Source organism: Melanaphis sacchari, unplaced genomic scaffold (assembly GCF_002803265.2).
Source record: "Melanaphis sacchari strain LSU unplaced genomic scaffold, SCAv2.0 Contig10_pilon_pilon, whole genome shotgun sequence".
NCBI classification, from domain to species: Eukaryota; Metazoa; Arthropoda; class Insecta; order Hemiptera; family Aphididae; genus Melanaphis; species Melanaphis sacchari.
Genome location: NW_020270420.1, coordinates 1,874,091 through 1,895,265, shown reverse-complemented (window position 1 = coordinate 1,895,265; position 21,175 = coordinate 1,874,091). Strand labels below are relative to the sequence as shown.

The following is a 21,175-nucleotide window of genomic DNA, read 5'->3' as shown; positions in this document are numbered from 1 at the left end:
TAATTTATTTTTTGTTCTTTTGAGTAAAATACAATTACTTATATAGGTATTTTTTATTGTATAATTATTTTATTGTTTTTGCGTTAATTTATTTTAATTTTCTTATTTTTCAATTCACCATATATCTACGCAATGCGTGAACTATGATAGGTAGGTGCATTAAACACGTCATAAAGAGTTATTTTATCGAAAGGGCAACTGCCTCGCCCTCTTCCAAGCGAAATTGTAATACTTTGTTAGATGGTTAATTGCAGGTTTTCATAACAAGTATAATAAAATAATGAATACACAGATAGCATGTATATATGTTATATATTGTTAGTTGACCAATAGATAATATAAACTTAATAATAATGATGATAATTGAAACTGACATTCGGTCTTATTTCGCGTCGATTCGGAATGTGCATACAGCCACAAGATTTAATACCTATATATATATACGATTATTTATATATATACTATACATGTTTTAAAAAAATACACCTGCGTTGTTGTGTGCACGTGGTTAGTCGCGCATTGATGTTAAAAACAGAACGATTTGTTCGATCGGAATGATTTGAGCACCCAAAACTTGTTTTAGTGTAATTTAATATCTATACATTATATTTTACCATAGGTACGTTTTTAATTGCTGTCTTTGTAGTACGAACCGAACATCGATTTATAATAATATAACGTTTCGATGAAAGAATTCGCGCACGCGATCATGCACCGTTTAATGACATATATAAAATTTTGTTTTTTCGACGAAAAAAATTCAAAACCCGTGCGATGATAATCGACCAATGTGATAACAATAACAACAATGATAACGGTAATGGTAAAGTTTCAACGTGTTCTAGTCAATGATACATCACATTATTTTAATATATTATTATTATGGCCTGACATTGTTTCGAGTTTGAAAGGTTAATCGCGTTCGTACGTAGTTGATGCCCGTATGCATTACGATATATTATTATTATAATATTACAGGTCATGCAACACACGTATTATTATTAAGCTTAATTTGTATACATCTGTTGGCTGGACGAGTCACTTTTTTTGTTTTACTTAACGTTCAATTTAGATCGAGAGGTCGGCCTATAATAGAAATTGACTTAGATAAGTCAAAAGAGATTTTTATTTTTAATAGTGTACTTTTAGAAAGCGAGTATATACATCAACATATAACTTTATTATACAGTTATCGTTAAATAGTGGGAATATGTTGGAGAGAAGGTGTTGGGCTGGTTCAACGATGCTTACCGTCATTATCCAATTAAGGGTGTCGAAGCCAAAACGTTTTTAGACACAACAACACATTTTGAAAAATAATTAGATAAATTTCGATCATTTTTATTTTGTATTTGAAAGAGGAGGACTCGATACAGGTTGTTTTAGTGATTTTTATTATAAAATCTCTATATTTACAGAAGTTTTTATAAACGTTTTTAAAGATTTATTTAACGTTATTTAAGAATAAATAAAGAAAACATAATCCAATACAATCTAAATAAAGTTTTCTTCTTTCAAATAATAAAAATAAAAATAAAATATCGAAAATCTGACTATTCTACGAGGTGTAATTGTTTTTTCCTGTTAAGTCGTTTTTGACCGTTGTAATAGTTTTTGGTTATTATGTTGTACGACCGCCGCGCTACGTAACTAGAAACTGCATTTTTTTCCCTTAATAAGTAGCCAACGCTGACATGTTAAACAAAAACTTATGAATAATTACGCTTCTTTTATCTAATTTAATATTAAATATTTTATATTATTTTTACTTTTGCTCGATAAAAAATGAACCGTTTCTTGTACACTACTATATACAATACATTTTAAAAAAAGTCATTGTTTAGTAAAGTTGAAAGTTGTGGAAAAAGTCTTAACTTTTAAACTTGAATAATGTGCAGCAGTGTTAACAAACTCGCGTGACATTGTAGCAGACAGTGGTATGGCGGTCAATACAAGTTTTCAAGATGCATACTATTTTTTTTTTTATATGTATATAAATCGGTTTTGTCTCTGCAATATTCTCGCATTTTTTTACGGAGTGTTACTGCATATTATTATTATTATGTCGGTATATGTGTATGTGTAAAATACATTCCTATTATTTTACGATATAGAATGTTTTATCCACCGATGGTGTTTCGTTTCTAATAAAATTGAGCAATTTGTATAAATCAGTGGATTCGTCTATAATTAATTTATTTATATACTAGTAGTTAAAGTTAGAGATTCAGAGGAGGAATGATTTTGGGGCTTACTACTTACTAAAATTTCTAAAAATAATTATTAAAAGATCCTTAAGAAAAAAAAGCATATAAATAGTAATCTTAACACTTGAATATTATAGTTGGGTTTTATATTATATTTGGCAGTTGTTACGGCACTAGGAGGAAATTGTGGGTTAAATGATTTTAATATTTACATTATTTTATACAGTTTTATATAAAAACAATATTGATATAGACATTTTTAAGGTATTTACTAAAAAATATTTTTGAGTATTACAAATTAAATAATTATGGTTAACGTTCTTAATATTTCTGTTGAGAGATTTTCTTTCCTATTAGGAAGTTATTTGTGTTTTTATTTTTTAATTTGGTGTATAGGTACATTTTGTTAACGGAATTAAGTCTAAAATAAATACAGATATAATAAAACTCTTAAGTCTGCTTAAACTTAAACACCCCACCAACAATTTAATTGGATCTCCGCCCATATATGTTGTATACACTATTGTCAATCATTATAATAAAATAATATGTGCTGACATATTATATTTACGAGTTGGTGTGCGCTGTGCGCAAAGATATTTCACAAAACTCATTATATTATGTTATATTATTGTTGTTGTAATCGCGTGGACCGGTTTAGAATGTTTTTTACACGTCCGTTCAAACGCCACCGCGTTGCATTCATCACAATAATGATAAAATACAAAAAAAAAAAAACGGCACAAGCGCGCTCTTGGACCAGCGTCCATGTAATTTTTTATGTACTAGGGATTGCGTAATACACAGCGAATAAGTTGTCGTCTTTCTCTTACACTCTTTCCCTCTCTTTTACCTACTCTATAGTATGATCCTTCAGTCAAGAGTTCTAATTTTTTGGGTAATGGAGGGGGTCAATAATACATTAAATCAAGTAAATTACTAAACAAAACACAATCCATTGTTTATTTTAGGCAATTTATATTTAGATCGCCGGATCTCGGCAATTCGGCGGGTCCTAGTCAGAATTATTATGTATGTGTATGTGTATGAACAATATTCTGAAACTACTGTAGCAGGCCTTGTGCCATAGTTTAGATGAACAGGCAGTCGCGTCACCGCTTGGACGACTGAAGTTTCAATCGACCGTTTTATACGGTGAACAAACATCCTGTGAGCGCACATATATAATAAATATAATTATATCGAAGATTTTCGTCGAAAAATATACATTTTAAGTCCGGTGTTTTGGCGGAATACGTACAGTATACATTGTGTACGTACGTTAGTTAAAATAGACAATTCGAAAAATGGTACCTAATACTCTACAAAATAGGTTTTTTTTATTGTTGTATGTCTCCAGGCCATAATAATAATACACTATGTAATAACATTATCCGATCGAACTCGTATTCTAACCCGTCACTGTCGTAAAGGCAATAATGTATTGCCCGCAGTCGTCGCTTGCGCGTTTGTTGTTTTATTTTACGAGAGATGAAAACAAAAACTTACAATTTTCAACGACCGGTTTCGAATTTTTTACGACTTGCAGTAAAAAATAAAACTATTCTTCGACTCCTGTAGCGTTTGGTGGTAAAAGTACAGTATATCTACTTATACGTGCTTTTACTTATACATATATATGTATATTATACATTGTACGCTCAGCTTAAACACCATGATACCTATATAATATATATGCGTATGAAGTATTTAATACTCGTGGATGGGAGCCGTAAGATTGCCTGTCGCCCAGGCAGAGACCGCACCCAAACGTTTGGCTGGTAAAATTTTGTGGGTTAAAATCACCGGAGTTATCGATTTGCAGATATCTTGTCGTCATTTGTAAAACGTGTTTCAAATATAGCTGCAGGACGCGTTATTGTCTTTTGCTTGTGTTAAGTGTAAAATCGTGGATTATATCTGGCCAACTATGCCGCCGTATGGAGTGATGACTAAATGCATGGTGGTTGAAGGGTAGGAGTGGATACTAAGATATTTATTTTTTTTATTCATTTCGAAAAAGAAAAGCCGTTTAAGTAGTTTGTATCGTATTCTGTTTAAAAAAAAAATTTCTTTTGTTGTCCGTGGTGTTTAAAACAGTTATAAAAAATTAAACATCATACCTATATCTATTAATGTGTGCATAATTTAATCAACTAACTTGATACTCATAAAGTCGTAGATATACCTATTGTTTATTTTATCTATTTTTAAAACATTCAATCTATAAATGAATATTACAATAGGCATACGTGCTAATAAAACATTATATGACACAGACACACATAAAAAAAGCATCCACCTAATAGTGGACACTTTATAAATCAATTGTTTAATTAGGTGCCTTAAATCGTATTTAAAATGTTAGTCATGAATTAGTGTTTTATTACATTATATTTTAATACAAGTATATACAATATAATATTACAACGTGCATGTATCCACCTACTGTCTAAATTTTAAAATTTATGCTTAAAAATTTAAATGCTCAATGGATTTAATAATTCAACTTTCAAAATATATGTACATAAATTAGTTTTGATTGTCTTGAAAATAAAATATTTTATTCTACGTGTTTACATGAATTATAAAATAATTAAATTAACTAAAACGATAGGAGTTTTGTATAGTACAATATTTATTTTGTATACCTAATCATGATTTGAAAACAATAATAATAGAAGAGAATTTATTGACAGGAAATAGCACGGTGAGATGATTTATAATCTTCGGCCAAAAGTCGTCACCATCCACGTATATCGAGATCACTTGATATGAAAATACGTTTATTTCGTGCGATGACAACAATATAATATTACGTATATCACACGTGAATATTATCATTGGTTTTAATATACGAGTACATTTTCAACTTGATCAACTATACCATTCAACAGTCATTCACGTATTTTTTAAATTAATTTTAAATTTAAATTTCATATTATATTATATTATACTTTTATAAAATGTATTGTAGATATTTAAACAAAAAATTTCAGTTAACATTTATCGATTGAATTCGAACGAGAGCTATTCGATTTTTTGCAATATAATATTATATCAGATATACCTACTGTATTTATTGTTTCTGTAAGATCTTTCACTTAATATTATTTATCGATTTTTTTTTTTTATGGTCTTATACCTTGGATTGTTTTGAGAGATATCTTTTGGAGCAGTATGAATGGCGATGTCAATTAATATAGAGTATTGTTGGCAATAATATGTGTACGTTGAAAATATATGTTTTTTAACATTTTTTTAAAAATTGAAAAGGAATTCATAATTCTATAATCGTATTTGCAATTCAATAATTCATTTCTGTGTTAATCGTACACGATACGTACATGTTTTAAGTGTTGTAGTTGGTCGTACATATACCTATAGCGGTTGCGGCCTATAGCGGCTAAAAAATAATGAGTTTTATTAAAAGAATTGTGTTCTCAAGTATACCTATACTTATATGCTTATGTACCATAGCCATAGATATATACTCGCATGCTTACCTATACTCACTTATCGTGATTATTTGTCAAAATAGATGTTCGGACGAGTTGTCACACTCGTAGATCTAAAACATATGTTCGGGAATTTAAAAGCATTTGTAACCGGCGTCCATTATATAATCATTGGTTGAATCCATTAACTTTTTGTCGAGTTTTTTCCAGCTAGAAATATCCTGTATGCACATATTTGCGTCATCTGATATCAATCCTTTGTTATCCTTGCACTGCAGCGGTTCGCATCGTTCTAATATAAGACGATATTATATGCGGTAATAGTATCGTGTTAGCACTCAGATATAATATTAGAGTTGCTGCGTGGTGAAATAGAGTTCCGTTTTCAAAACGATTTATGATTAAGTAAGTTTTCCGAATTTGCAACTATAAGTATAAAAAATGTGCATCTCGTATACTTTTTACTTTTGACGTCATGGTATCACAAAAAACAGGATTTGGGTTATGAATTAACACTTAGGTATTGCCACGAAAACCGAACTCTATGATGAGTAAAAGTTTTCTATTCACTAAGTCAAGCTGATGGACTTTCGACATTGATAATTATGTCTAAATTTAGAATAATTAACGTGTAGTATACTTAACAACTATTTGTGAGTTTGATTTTTCCGTTTTAATTTTCGATGTAGGTAATGTTCTAGTTTTGAAATATTCAAGTCAATTGGACCGCATACACAGGCGGTAAACGAGCTGCTCTAATTATAAAAGGTGAACACGGTGTAACATATAAATTATAATGTATTAAATCCCCTTAAAGGTTAGAAATGTACATTAATTGCATTTTTTATATTATACCTTGTTAATTATTAAGTTTTTATTTTCTACAAAAATTTAGATAAAGAAGTTAGATATGATATTGTACGTTAATATATATGTATCATAGGTTAGCATACCTATCACTTCGATTTTTGCTGATGCTACTGAGTTTTTTACGTTTAATATTTATTATTTATATGCGTGACCAAAAAAATTAAGAACGTCCTTTAATTGTCATTTTATCTTGTATCAATAGGTATAGTTTTTTTTTTAGGTGTTAACGATTGAATTCTACTCAAAATGACCATTGTACGTTTTCTGTAAAAGGAAACAAAATTGAATAAAATAATAATTTACGCGTTGTTTTATTAACTATTGGAGTAGCACAATAAATAAAACTGGATAAAAAAAGTACAAGATTTATCAAGACTTTTATAATGATTATTTTTTTTCTGATATTTAAAATGTTATACGGAATAATCAAATAGCTTGAAGTTATGATATAATAGCCTCACACGAGTTTGGTCATATTATTTATTTTTGACGTTTTTGCACTTCATCCTGTACTTTTTACTCTTCAAGCTCATTCGTTAATATTATAATATTATACTCGTGCGAATTTCCACTCGACCAAATAAATTCGTAATAAGACGACAAGAGACGAGATGTTAAGTTTTCGCTCCCTTCGAGTGATATAAGATACCTGAATTACGCTGTTGGACGGGATGTCTAACCGTGGTGTTTTATTGCGAATAAATTATCATCGGTATGTTCCTTAGGTTAAGCGTTTTCTTAGATATAAACATTTATTTTAGGTTTTGATATTTTTTGTCATCGGACTCCGAGCACAAAGCTATATATAATTTGTGTTCAAACAATAAACATAATATACATTTGAATACTATATTAAATAGTAAATGGATTTGAAGCTTCCCATCTTTCACTAAGTTCACTATGTCGACAAAACGGTAAACTCATGTTTAAAAAAATAATATTATTAATTATACTATGTGAGTGATTGATATTTAAATTTTTTCATCGTACTAAAAATGAGTAGATATATTGCATATTTTATAAATATTATTCATATCGTACACGATAATAATATTATTTTAATTAATTAATTAAAATTCGTTTTCTAGATACGAGTAACGTATATAATATATTTATTTGAATATTATACGCCCAATAATTGCTTTGAAAACAATAGGAATATAACTGTTAGATTTAACATAATTTTTTGCAATTTCAATAGTTAACTATGCATGTGTATACAGTACACGTGTGTTCGTATATCACGAATTTGGTATAGGCGCACAACAATAAATTAAAAAAAAAAATACATACTCTTATTTTGGGCACGTGTATTTTGTAAATATTCCACTAAACTATAATACTGAATAATATATTACCTATAGATCGTCAAAATATATTTATTTTTTTTTTATAGAGAATACTTTTGAGGTAAATAACCGTATTCTTTATGTGTAACACTAACATTTTATCGGTAGGTACACCAAAATATTTGGTATTTAATTTTCAGTTCATCACTCACTGGATGGTCATTAATTTTATTCTTCATTAGCTGCCGTTTCAGTCTGCTTTGTGTTCGATCTCAAGATGCGTCATTTTTACGTTATTATTTTTTTTCTATATCGAGATTAGCCTAAAAATGTGATGGTGGATTAAGGCCATCGTTCAGAGACAATGGTTGTAAAGCATCCTTGCTATGATCTTATTATATGTATACTCAGAGACAGTGTATTATTATACAGCTTTAAATAACTGAACTGTGTTGGCCTTAATTTTCGTGGAATTATGAAAAATAAAAAATAAAAAATATGATAAATATATATGAAGAAAACAAATAATAATAATAATCCGACCGTAACGACGACTGTTCACTCTGGCTAGAGTAGATTATAAGTTATAACATTAAAATTAATTCAACTGGACGCCATTTGGTCCCGCCGCTGCAGACCGCTGTACGAAACAATTCTAATTAAGAAATTTTACAGAATGGCGACGGCAGGACGGGCGCTCTGCCGAATATTATATTATAATATCATTATATTATATTCTCGTACAGGCGTCGATGGACGGCTGTCTGTCCAACCGTTGGGTCTCGTCACATTCCGTCGAAATATTTCCCATACGTCTGATTCGGGTTTCTTAGCTCGTTTTCTCACGGGGTGTGGGATGGAGGGAGAGGGTAGCGAAAGGAATAGAGGTAAACGTGTCTCGTAAATCACTCAACGGCCGCACGAAAAAAAAAGAATAGAAAAAACCGAACCAAACAAACGAAGAAATAAAAAAATAATAATAAAAAAGTCCACTCTCGGTGAAGGTTGACACAATGTGCACATAACCCAGACTGGTGCCAAAACTACGACAATAGTGCCAAAGAAAATATAAAATTACTTCTAATTATTTTTAATATACTGGCCAATAAAAACGAAGTCCACTGCGGGGATCGCGAGGGGGTGTGTGTATGTGTACGGGATGTAGGCCAATTTGTTGTTCGGTCCGCAAAATGATTGATCGCTACCGCGTGTTTGGTCTCTCATCGTACATAATATGGTCACTCGTCATATTATATTATTAAATAGTATATGTGACGTGCATTTGGTATATATACTTATCGAGTACACATGTTTGTAGGTATGCTTTCGCGATGTCGGTGAATAGTAAATTACTATGGTGTAAAGATGTTACAAGGGTAGGGGGTTCAGCTTTATACTCTTTCAGAAAAAAAAAATATGTAACCAATATTTTATAATTTTATGAATACTTGCAACCAATTATCCCTGTAAAGATCTTTTTTTTAAATATAGATAATTATTTTCATTCGTTTTTATTGTAGCTCATGCGCTACATGCATGTACTGTGGCTATTGACCTCACCAGTACTTTTTATATTGTTATTTTTGTACTCCATGAAAAACACTGAATTAAATAGGTACATTAGTTTATAACACTATCTGTTTTGCTACTTATCAGAATAATCTTAATCCAGATTGTAAGTAATGAAAATGCATCTTCTGCAAAATCTTTCTTAGTTACAGGAGGATGGTGTGATTTTTGTGTCTGTCGAAATAAATATTTAAAACTTGTGTTGTCGTACGCTTATGTATTTTTTAATAAAATAAGATTGCACCTTCTTAAATTTCCTAGTAATATTTATGAGTGGTATAATATAGATGATGTGCCCGATTGAGAATTAAAGTGTAGAATGATTAAAGGTGAAGCAAGTATTTTAGTATACGCATGTACTGCAGTGAGACTGAAACTTATTAGGTACCATTTAAAACGCAGCCGTTATTATTAATTTATAATAATTAATTTAATTTTATATTATTATCCTTGTAAAATTAAATGTATTATATATTTTTAACGTAGGCGATATTGTTCTATACGCCCAGATGGCTGTGGAAACACTGGGAAGGCGGCAAAATCCGGGCGCTAATGATGGACCTGGATGTTGCCATTTGTACAGATGCCGAGAAGAAGCAAAAGAAAAAAATTTTGCTCGACTATCTGTGGGAGAACCTGCGGTACCACAACTGGTGGACCTACAGGTACTACTTATGTGAAATGATGGCGCTCTTAAACGTCGTGGGTAAGTCTTGGGTGCATAATATTATACGTATCTCGATTATAATTATAATGTTCTTATAACACTAACTTTCTATAGTTTGTCCTGATTGATAACTTTTAAGTTAAAGATAGGTAGTGTATTTGTTAACATAGTTTCTAAGATTCTTTAAAATTAAAAAAGATTTAATGCAAAAACAATTCTTATATAAAATATAATGTGTTATTTTTATTGTGTGTGGTTTTACGTTTATACTTGCATAATGTATGTGATGTACAAATAAAAAATATTGCATAACATTATCTTTTGTTAAGCTTAAGGTCATCCCACATTGCCTCATTTTAAAAGTTCGTTTTAAAATAAAATGTCCACATTTAAAAACTATTATTTGTTATTATTTGCCACAAAACGCGGAAAATCCTTAAAACCACTATAATAGAAAATAAAATAGATTTTTATCCAAAACACCTAACGGTACAATATTCCTTGAAGATTTTTGTTTTCAAAATCACAAGCTCCGACTGAGCAAATTAGTATAGCGGTTTATAAATGGATTACTGTATATAATAAACGTGTATATACCTACCTACGATAGTATTATAATATTCTTTATCATCCACTGACACGACGACCACCTGCCAAATCCGGGTGCGTGGGAAAACGTGATTTCGGCCCACTATCATACAATCTCGTCGTCTGGGGTCCAGGTGTATGACCACCGATCGAAGCATATAGAAAGCATGCAATTTTAATATTTTCCGCTTACTGCAACGGATGATAATGTATTTTAAAGCTAATATTTATATATCTAATGCAAATTGTCCGAAAAAAAATACCGAACAAATCATTGAACTAAATCGGTAATTTTTTAAAGATATTATAATTATTAAATGTTGTGCCATAATAATATGCGTATTTCAGAAATAGTATTTAAAATTTTTTTTTGAAAAGTTTTGTTTTTTGTTTTGATAATTACATTAAATTTCAATATTCACTTATTGCAATGATAACGGTGAATATAATATTTAAGAACTATCGAAATAAGTTTCAAAAGTATACACTATTATTGTAATTTTGTCAAAAATATCTATCGTGTATTGTATTAAATAATTATACAGGCACGCGACTGCGGTGAATTTTTTATTCAATTACGTTTAAAAAATCGTCGTGAAAGATCTACTAATAAAGTGATAACAATAACAGTGTCATTGGTTTTTTGAAAAAAAAAATTGATGGTAATTATAATAACAATAGGTATCTATACAATACGCGCATAAGACCAATAAGAGTATAATATTTTAAAATCACATCCGAAACGATCGTCGTTTTCTTACGACAATGATAATTGTCTATATCGATGGCGGTACAAATGAAATTCGGCTCACGCCCAACGATCAATTGGGTCGCGACAATAAATATATGAGGTTTTATATAATAATAATGTATAATATTATAAAAACAACAGAGAATTTTCAATAACTACCATTTAAAAAATCGTGTGGCGACGGTGGCAAGGTTCGGAACTGATTTTTAGGTATACATTAACTGTTGTGTCAAAACTGCAGAACTAGCGGTCAATATTAGTAATTGTATACTTTTTTTTATCTCTTGTTGTGTGTCCGACCAGTGTTGTAATCGTGCCCAATTTACGAGTACAGCTCTAGTCAGACTAATCTCATAAAATTGGTACCGTCGCAATTTGTACCTATATATATATATAATTATATATAATATATTTATTATTCATACAGACGACAGTTACGTTTCGCACACTGCAACACTGCAGTAATTTCCGCCGACGGCCATTTATCGGTTGTTTTGTCGTCTTATTAGTATATTATTAAACAGCAGCATAATATATATCTGTACGTTGATGGGAAGAGGTTGGATTTTTTAGGACGGTATTCTCTACAGCATTTATATACATGCACTTGTGTTCTTCTGATTGTATTATAACTGTAGTACAGTACCAAAAAGTGGTTTTATTTATAAATATACAACGGGTCTATGTTGTCAGCAAACCTAGGGTAAATCGTGAATTGCCTGTTTATATAGGAATTGAGCACAAGCGAAGGGTTTAACTGTAGAAACCAGTACAAATAGGTCACAAACGAAAGTTACGGGTATAAAATTGAAATTTGAATTAAACAGAGCCGAGTACATGAACTTGTATATGGCTAAATATTATTAAACAATATAGTAGCGTATTTTTTGGGGTTGGATTCCCCTTAGGGGTTCTGAGGGTCTTTCTGAAGTAGGAAGAAATAAAAACGATTTCATGATAACTGTTATGATAATAATCGGAGAAAATATGTTTCAATTATCTATTTTGTAAATTTTTATTAAAAAGTCGAAATTGTAAAGAGAAATTATTAACAAGTAATAATTACAGTATTATCGAGATCTAATATTCAAATGACCATTTTTAATTATGTCACAACCACTAGCATAATTTAAATATCATTTCACAATGTAATTATCAGTTATTTATTATTAGTATCATCTACGATTCATAAATTATTATTACTTAATAATAGTTTGTCGTTTAAATTTATATTTAATAATTTTTTGCTGTCAACTTTTTTTTATCGTAGATTCTAATGGATCTAGATTTAGTTGAATTTTTTAACCGAAATCTAAGATACTAACCATGTCTTTAAATTTAATCTTTAGTTATCCGTGTAATATTTATTTATTTGTTTTTAAATGCCAAATAAAACGTTATTGATATTAAAGGTTAAGCGTTATTGCCTAATTTATATTTATATATCACATTTAAAACTTAAATATTCATTCAAAATATTTGATCCTTATTATAATTTAGAGCTTTACATCATTAGTTCCAAAATTAAATAAATATGGATTATTAATATTATTAGTATTTACTATTTTAAAGCAAACGATTCAATTGTTTATCAAATTATAAATGATACAAATGTGTTCAAAACATACATTTTTACCGTAAATATTTATAATTATAGAAATTTGAGTTCGTTAACGTTTTTTAAGTAGTTTTTTGTGATATAATAATATTTTTGATGCTTTGCCCAGCCCCTTATGTTCTTGGAAAAATAATTATGTATCATAATATTTAATACAAAAATTTTTTAAGAATTTTTATTATAAGGTATATGTTATAAATATTATAAAATATGTTTTCTATTAAAAGAATATTTTATTTATTCAAATTACCGAAATAATTTAGTTTTAACTGTTATTATAATAATTATGGTTTATGGCTACAACTAAGTGATAAAATTATTTTTTTAAACGTTAACGTTACATAAATAAAATTAGTTTATATTCATATTATGAAATAAGAATGATTGCATTTAAAACGCTATATAAACATTATACTTTTTAGTTAATTATTTCAAATCCATATGAATTGAGAAAAGTGCTCTATTTTTGATGACATTTATTTACTGTTTACATTATCCACGTTTGATATTTAAACTGTGTTTTATGCTTTAAAATATTATGATTTTGTGCCAAAGATATATTGTTATTTGTCATCTAGTCGGTTTTAATGTAACATGTTATAATAAAATTATAATACTGCGACGACGATATTATGTTGATCAAAGACTGACTATTGAACGATTAAAAATATAAAACTAAGTTGTTGTTTTATTACATTTTTATGCAGAAAATCATATCAAAAATGACAAATATTTAAGTCGAACTTCTTTTTTTTCTGATTACTACAGGCCAAATGTTTATGATGAACCGCTTCTTTGACGGTGCGTTTCTGACGTTTGGCGTGGACGTGATCCGGTTTCTGGAGAGCGACCAAGAAGACCGAGTAGATCCGATGATATTCATATTTCCTAGGATGACCAAATGCATTTTTCATAAATTCGGCGTATCCGGCGAAGTGGAAACGCATGACTCAATATGTATATTGCCGCTTAACGCCGTCAATGAAAAGATCTACGTCTTCCTGTGGTTTTGGTTCATGATCCTAGGCGTCTTGTCGGCGGCCGTAATTGTTTACAGGTAATTATTACAGGAATATTTGTTAGTTATCTTGGGTCATATAACGTATACTATTGAAATGGTTTTTTTTTTTTATATTTTATCATATAAAAAAAATGTTTACTGAACTCTTCATCTTCTTCCCTACACATTAGAACTAAAATTGATGGCAATAACTATAATATTATTGTAGCATATGTGCTCTACAAGAAGGAAGAGAGAGAAGTGGCCGCAGAAATTTTTAAGTCTGCACAATATATCAGGTGAATAATATAAAATTATATTGCATAGACCGAAGCTATATTGTTGCAGTACTTATATAGTTATAGGTACGCGCAAAGGTTACATAATATATTCTCGTATATTGTGTTGTATAATCAATATGCTCGCATTGAAAATTGTTTTTTTTTCGTGTTTGGTTTTATTAAAGTATTATAATATTTATAACTAGAGCTTAAAAGTTATAGAACCTAAAACAGGAAATATATGTGAATATACACAAAAATTTTTCAAGATATGAATGAAAAAATGTTAAATATGTAAAAAAGTTATTCAAAATTAAAAAAAAAAAATATTTAAAATAAATAATGTAAAATGTCAAGTATGTAAAAAAAATTTACTAACGAATAAACAATATATAAATTTACGATAAGTAAAATTAATAACTTTAAACTTATCAACGATAAGATAATATTTCGGCATATTAACGCTACATACTCGTAGATTAAATTGCACATCACTCCGCTGTCGTCAAATTAATATTTGACTGCGACGATGACAATAAATACTTATGTAAAATAATACTTAATCTTATAGTAAATATTATTTAAAATACATAGGTTAAAAAAAAATAATTTTTTTTTCTAAGTATTAAATATACTTAATATGCGTATGGAAATCAATGAGATATGTACTTTTTTCAAAAAAATAATGAAATATGTAAAATATGTATTTTGCATTTTAGATTTTTAAACTTACCTTAGTATGGTTTGGATTTAAAACTCGGTCTATTAGAGATCGAATATAAAACAATATGAAAGTCTTATAACTTCCAATCCTTATTTATAAATTATAATAATTTATTACTTTGTATTAATGAGAATCAACATTATTTAAATAATTAGACGAAAAAAATCGTTGTATGATAAAATGATTTGAAAATGTTAAGAGATAATTTATTTTCCTTTAAATTCGTAAATTGGACAACAAAATAAAATGCGATTGTCCAAATAAATTATAGTATTTACACAATACAATATAAATTATTGTAGTCATTATAATAGATATCGGATTTCATTGAATTGGATATCAGACCATCTGCAGGGTTCTTTAGTATCCACATAAAATGTTTTCTACTTTCTTCTGTAGGTAAACATTTCGCAAAGGGTTTTATAGACCATTGTAAATTATTTATTACGGGTAAAGATTTAATAGTAAAATATAAAACGTTGTTCTATAAAAGACATCGGTATAAGTAAACAATAACAGGTTTAACTACTAAAAGTAGAAAATAAAACAAAGTATACAATCGCGTTAGGTTAGGTTAACCCCAACGTCCTTAAAAATAAATTAATAACAAATAATGTTATTTATATGCAAAAATTCGTTTCTGTATACAATAGTATACCTAAGTATGAAATTTTGATTTAAGTCTAATATAATTAATATGATATGGTACTACAGTAATTATGTTAATAATTGATACTATTTTTTACCTATATTATTTGGGCTTGATAGCAGATGAAATACTTATACAGATACACAAAGTTGTATTTTGTGTAAATTTTTCAGCTCACACATTTTTACTAATTAAAAATTACCGTTTTAGGTTAATGTGTTTAAAACTGAAAACAAATATTTGAGAGAAAATATTTTATACGCGACTCTTTAGAGCGTATCCATCCGAAAGTTGTAATAATTAGATTAGCGTTCATTTTATTTTATTTCGTTAACGAAGCTGCACGCTAGGAAATGTGTAACAATATTATTATACATATATATTTATATCGTTTGTTGGTCTAGGTAATGATTAGTATAGCAGTTGTTTTCTCTAGCTTCAGGAAAAAACACATCAACCGATGACTTATTGTTTTTACGTTGACTGCTGTTCAAATAGAACTGTCGACGTGAAAACGAAAATAATAATAATGCACACGATTCTCGATTTAGTGTTTTTACTTTTTAATTAAAACAAAATATATCGGATACGTCGTAATAATAACAGTAATAATATTATAAATATTAAAATTTGATACATAACATGTATAAGTATTACCGTTTTGCACAGGTTCTTTAAGCATATATTATTAATTATATATTATTAATACCAATGAGAAGATAATAATATACACTCATATGCTCTATTGCAATAGCGCATAATAAATATATACCAATATATGTATAATATGAACCTAATGCGGTGAACTGTGCTTTGATCTAATAGATGTCAAGCGTAAGAGCGTATAATTTAATTTCAATGACGTGTGTAGTTTTTATTACTGTAGAGAATACATTTTATTGAAATGAAAAGAAAAAGAAAAAAAAATATTTCAAGTTTTTTGGACAAACTATGTTCTGGATAATCCCACTACCTGCTCAGTTTTATAATTAATATTAACTTGGAAATCGAACGATTTGATTTTAGTCATAAACATATTTGTGGTAAACATGAAGTTTGATATATTTTAAATGCTGCAGTAGCGCATGTCGTCTGCGGCATGGATTAGGCGTAGGGTATAAAACGTTTGAACAATTATTTTTTCATAGAAAATCTAAAGAAACTTATTTTTTTTCACTTAGTTCTTTTTTTAATCTTTCATGTTTTATAGGTTCATCATAATAGTGTCACCGCGAATGCGTGTGTACCTTTTCTGCATAAGATTTCGGTTGATCAAACGGCAGGCCATCGGAAACATTGTGCGCCGATCGAAGTTGGGCGATTGGATGCTGCTGTATGTTCTCGGCGACAACGTTGATTCTGTCGTGTTCAGAGACATTGTGCACGATTTGTCGCACCGACTGGAAGCGTACCACAACAAAAACTCAACGGTCAGAACGGTGGACGCATGACGGCGGTGGTGACAGCCAGTCAACAGTATATTATGCTCAAATCAATGACGAATAAACGTAATATTTGGTCAGTATAAAATATTGCAATAAATTGCAATTTTATTATATTATGTTGGGAGGAAACGGTATTTTTGGCGTGCGAACTTAACGTTAAAATAATAATAATTGTTCGTTTTCGGAAATATTTTTAAGTCTACTATCATTATTGCTTTTATTCTTGCCCCATTTCCTGCGATTGCTTCCTAACAATTACAATTTTAGATTTTTAGACACTTTATGAATATAATTTTATCTAAACATCAATTTTCATTTTGTGGAGATAAAATAAATACTTGTTCTTATTTTGGATTTTATAATTGCCAATGTTTTCATATCGTCATTGCGATGTCTCATACCCATAAAATGCACCGTAATATTAATTTGCAAGATTTCAAGATTCTATTTTGAAAATCGACATTTAGCTGAGCGCTGAAAGCGCACCATTATCACAGATTCATTTTATTGTATTGTTATACACTACATACATTTATAGTGTTTACCCGTTCAACGGTTCAACTATATCAAAAGTAATTGCAACTTTTGGTACTTCCAACTAAAATAATTTTATTTGGAGTAAAAAATTATCTATTTCTATTTTCTAGCTAGCAAATTCCAGTTGAATAAATTGATTTTTTGTTTTATAAGATTATAGATTAATGACGAAAATGACTACCAAATCGATAGTAATAAAAAGACTATTAAGAATGAATTTTTCATGACAATTTTTCGAGATTTATTCTACCGTGTTTACCTACATTATTTACCTACCAAAGTATATATACGTAGCAGTTGGCAGAGAATGACAAGTGTTAGTTTTTTTAAATTTTTTGTTTGTCTCGAATTCATTGTGTTCTGACTACCGATAGTGTTTATTCAAGCCGGAGCTGAATAAAGGTTTATTAATAGATCTTATAATAATAAAAAAACATAAAAAAGGGTCTTGACCGAAATTTTACGTTTTATTTTTGCCACAGTCTAAATCTGATAGCTCCTGGATCATCTTTTGTATTCCACGCGGTCTATTTAATATAGGTATATATTGTAAAATAATGCATTCTTTTATTGTTTTTATGTATACGTAAGCGTAAAATGGAATTGTTAGTTCTTTTTATCACGGTACGTAATAAATATATTTCTTTCATTTGCTTTGTTTAATCATGTCAATAATGAGTAAATAGTTTTTTTCCCTTACATGGACAGTTGTTAATAAATTACAGGCTTTACAATTATATTCTTTTTCTATATTGTGACGTTACGGACGTATCTAAAGTTAAATATATTGTATTATATAGGTACGTGTACTACAATACAAGACACTTAGAGATTTCAAAATATTTTAAACTGTTTTCATTTGTGCATCTACGGATTACGCTTTTACTACACGATAACATTTACAGGTATTCTTTTCTATGTCATAAAACAATGATATTTTCATCAAAGTTTTTTTTATTTGTTTAAGAACAAAAGTTTATGGGGAAAAAATGTCTATATTAGGATATTAAGTTTTTCAATACATGCCTATATATATATATATATATAGGTACATATAACCGTATTCCTATAATTTGAAATGTGACATATCTGTATTATTTTTTAGATTTTTTTAGATTTCTAACTAAATTTAATTATATCCTTATAAGTGTTTTATCTGAGTGTAAGTCATTAACTTCTAGATTTTATTAATGGTAATATTGCGGATAAGTTAATATTCTCAGGTTACTCAAAGATCATATTGTTTAAGCTAGGAACTTGCTCATACATCAGTAAAAAATTCATTAAATTTTATAATTTAGCCTTGTCGATTTCGTGGAGTAGGAAAAGTTATGAGCAGTTAATGAATGTGCATAAAAAGGACAAATACCGTCAGCCCCTGAGCTCAGGGAGCTGCTATTATTATTGTGTTCATGGTTCACCAATATATGTCAATTTTATTGTTTTCAAAATATTTTTGTCTCATGATTTCGCCTCGAACTTTATTATACCTCACAGTTATCTAGCCATATGGTTTTCAAGGGGTTAAGCACCAAACCGGTTCAACAGTAGGAGTTATTATTACGCTCAAATGCTGTGCGAGTCCACAGACGCTTGTTTGTAAGTATATCGTGACAATAGTCCAAGGACTGAACCGTAGCCGCATTCTTCAATAATTATTTATTATTATCGAGTCGGCGTGAATAAATGTGTATCTGTGGACATAGAAGTTTTTACAATAGATAGATATTGACGTCGGACGGCGCTTGATTCAAAGCAAACACGTTTAGTATACAGACGTATATAATAGACGCACGTAACATTTGGTTGAGCAATACATGTTGTTAAGAATCAATTTATTTATTTTTTTTAAATTATGGACGTATATTTTTTCCTCTCCAAGCATGTGTGTAGATAATTGTTATGATGATAAAAAATAAATAAGATTAATATAATTGTTATTATTTCTATACTAACAGTCAACTACAGGTGTCGCGAAGATAGTTGGTCTCTACTCCATCTAAATAACCCACTGCAGAAAATATCAAACGTATCATATTATATCATATAGTCGTAAACAAAGTTTTTATTTGTTTCCGTCAGAAATATAATTTTGTTTTTGTCATCGAAGAGCTGTTTATTTTTTTACATTTTACCTATTGAACATGGACAATATTTTAACTAAACCATTTAACGGATTATCCGACTTTTTAAAATTACAAAATGTTGACAATTTATTTCGTCGTTGACACATCACTATTTAGCAATGCAAGTTCTATTCACTGCTGAGTATCGCGCGAAAATACTATGTATTTTGTTGAACAGTGCTGTTGGTAATACGTTTAATACGTATTCTGTAGTTTTCTTTTCACTCCGGAGTATTGTTTTATCTAAATTATTATTATATATGTATACATTATTAGCAGTAGATCCGTCTCACCGAATTAACGCAATCGACGGAAAAAAAGTGTGCCGGAGTGTATATTATGTTCCAAATATCGTTATTGTATTCGGTTAAACGAGTAATTAGAGTAACTTCATCAAGGTCTGATAAACGAAATCGACTCGTGTGAGTGTGTAATTTATAGCAATTAACAGCGCGTTGCATTCGAACGAATAACTTAACCGCGGGGATACAACCCGACGGTTTTCGTCTTCTATGCGTAATATATGTAATGCGAACATAGGTGCAAAAATGGACCGTAACGAGTGGTTATTACAGTGAAATAAAAAAGTCAAATTTTCATGATATATAAAATATTCGTAGAGAATTAAATATTTTGACGTGAATACCTATGTCGTTTTGCTTGAGATCCATTTTCAAATTCGTATGACGTTTTTTTTAGTTGAAAAACTACAGAGTATGCGTTTAACGAGTATAGCTAGAATTATACCGGATGATTATTTTAAGTGTATTTTTAGTATTAATTATTCCAAAAAAATTTAAACTGTACCTACAGATTCATATTTCTTAAATTTCCGGGTCAGAATATTCATAACAATTATTAAGTATCAATATTTAAATAACTTAAAGCAGCTTTCTCTATTTTAATCCATCAAATTGAGTAGGTAAATGTATTTACTTAAAGGTTTTTAAATAATATATTAAACCATTTATTTTCTTTGATGTTAAAAAAGAAAAAAAAAACGTAACTAAATTAATTGAGTTTATCGGTAAATATAAAAACAAAAGTGAGGACCATTGTTAGTATAACATAAAAAATAATCATCGTGATAAAAAAATAAAATAAAATAGTGAAAACACTAAATTGATCCTGAACAAAAAGAACTGATGCGTACGTCATCAAGAAAAAAAAATCACTAATTATGAGTAAATTTAAATTTATGTATCACAACCAAAAGTCGTTCCGGGACGGAAAGACTGGAAGTCGTCCAATCGCAACTGCAGTTAGTTATGATATAGGTATATAATATTTATGCGTCTCGTCAAATAGCAATTTTTTCTCGACAACGATACATATTATTTTGTCAGTTTTCTAAAATGTTTGTACAACTGTTACGTCGTTACATACGGGTTTATTA

At 29.2% G+C, this 21,175-nt stretch overlaps 1 protein-coding gene across 4 annotated transcripts in view; it reads left to right on the top strand.

Moving 5' to 3' along the window:
* The window catches only part of LOC112603644 (innexin shaking-B), a 43,878-nt gene that overhangs the window by 17,643 nt on the left and 5,060 nt on the right, over positions 1 to 21,175 (top strand). For all 4 annotated transcript variants that reach the window (XM_025352331.1, XM_025352332.1, XM_025352333.1 and 1 more), the window contains 3 exons: positions 9,880 to 10,099; positions 13,786 to 14,074; positions 16,882 to 17,189. In XM_025352331.1, coding sequence (XP_025208116.1) covers positions 9,880 to 10,099; positions 13,786 to 14,074; positions 16,882 to 17,122 — 750 coding nt within the window. In that variant the 3' untranslated portion in view covers positions 17,123 to 17,189. The remainder of the gene's footprint in view (positions 1 to 9,879; positions 10,100 to 13,785; positions 14,075 to 16,881; positions 17,190 to 21,175) is intronic.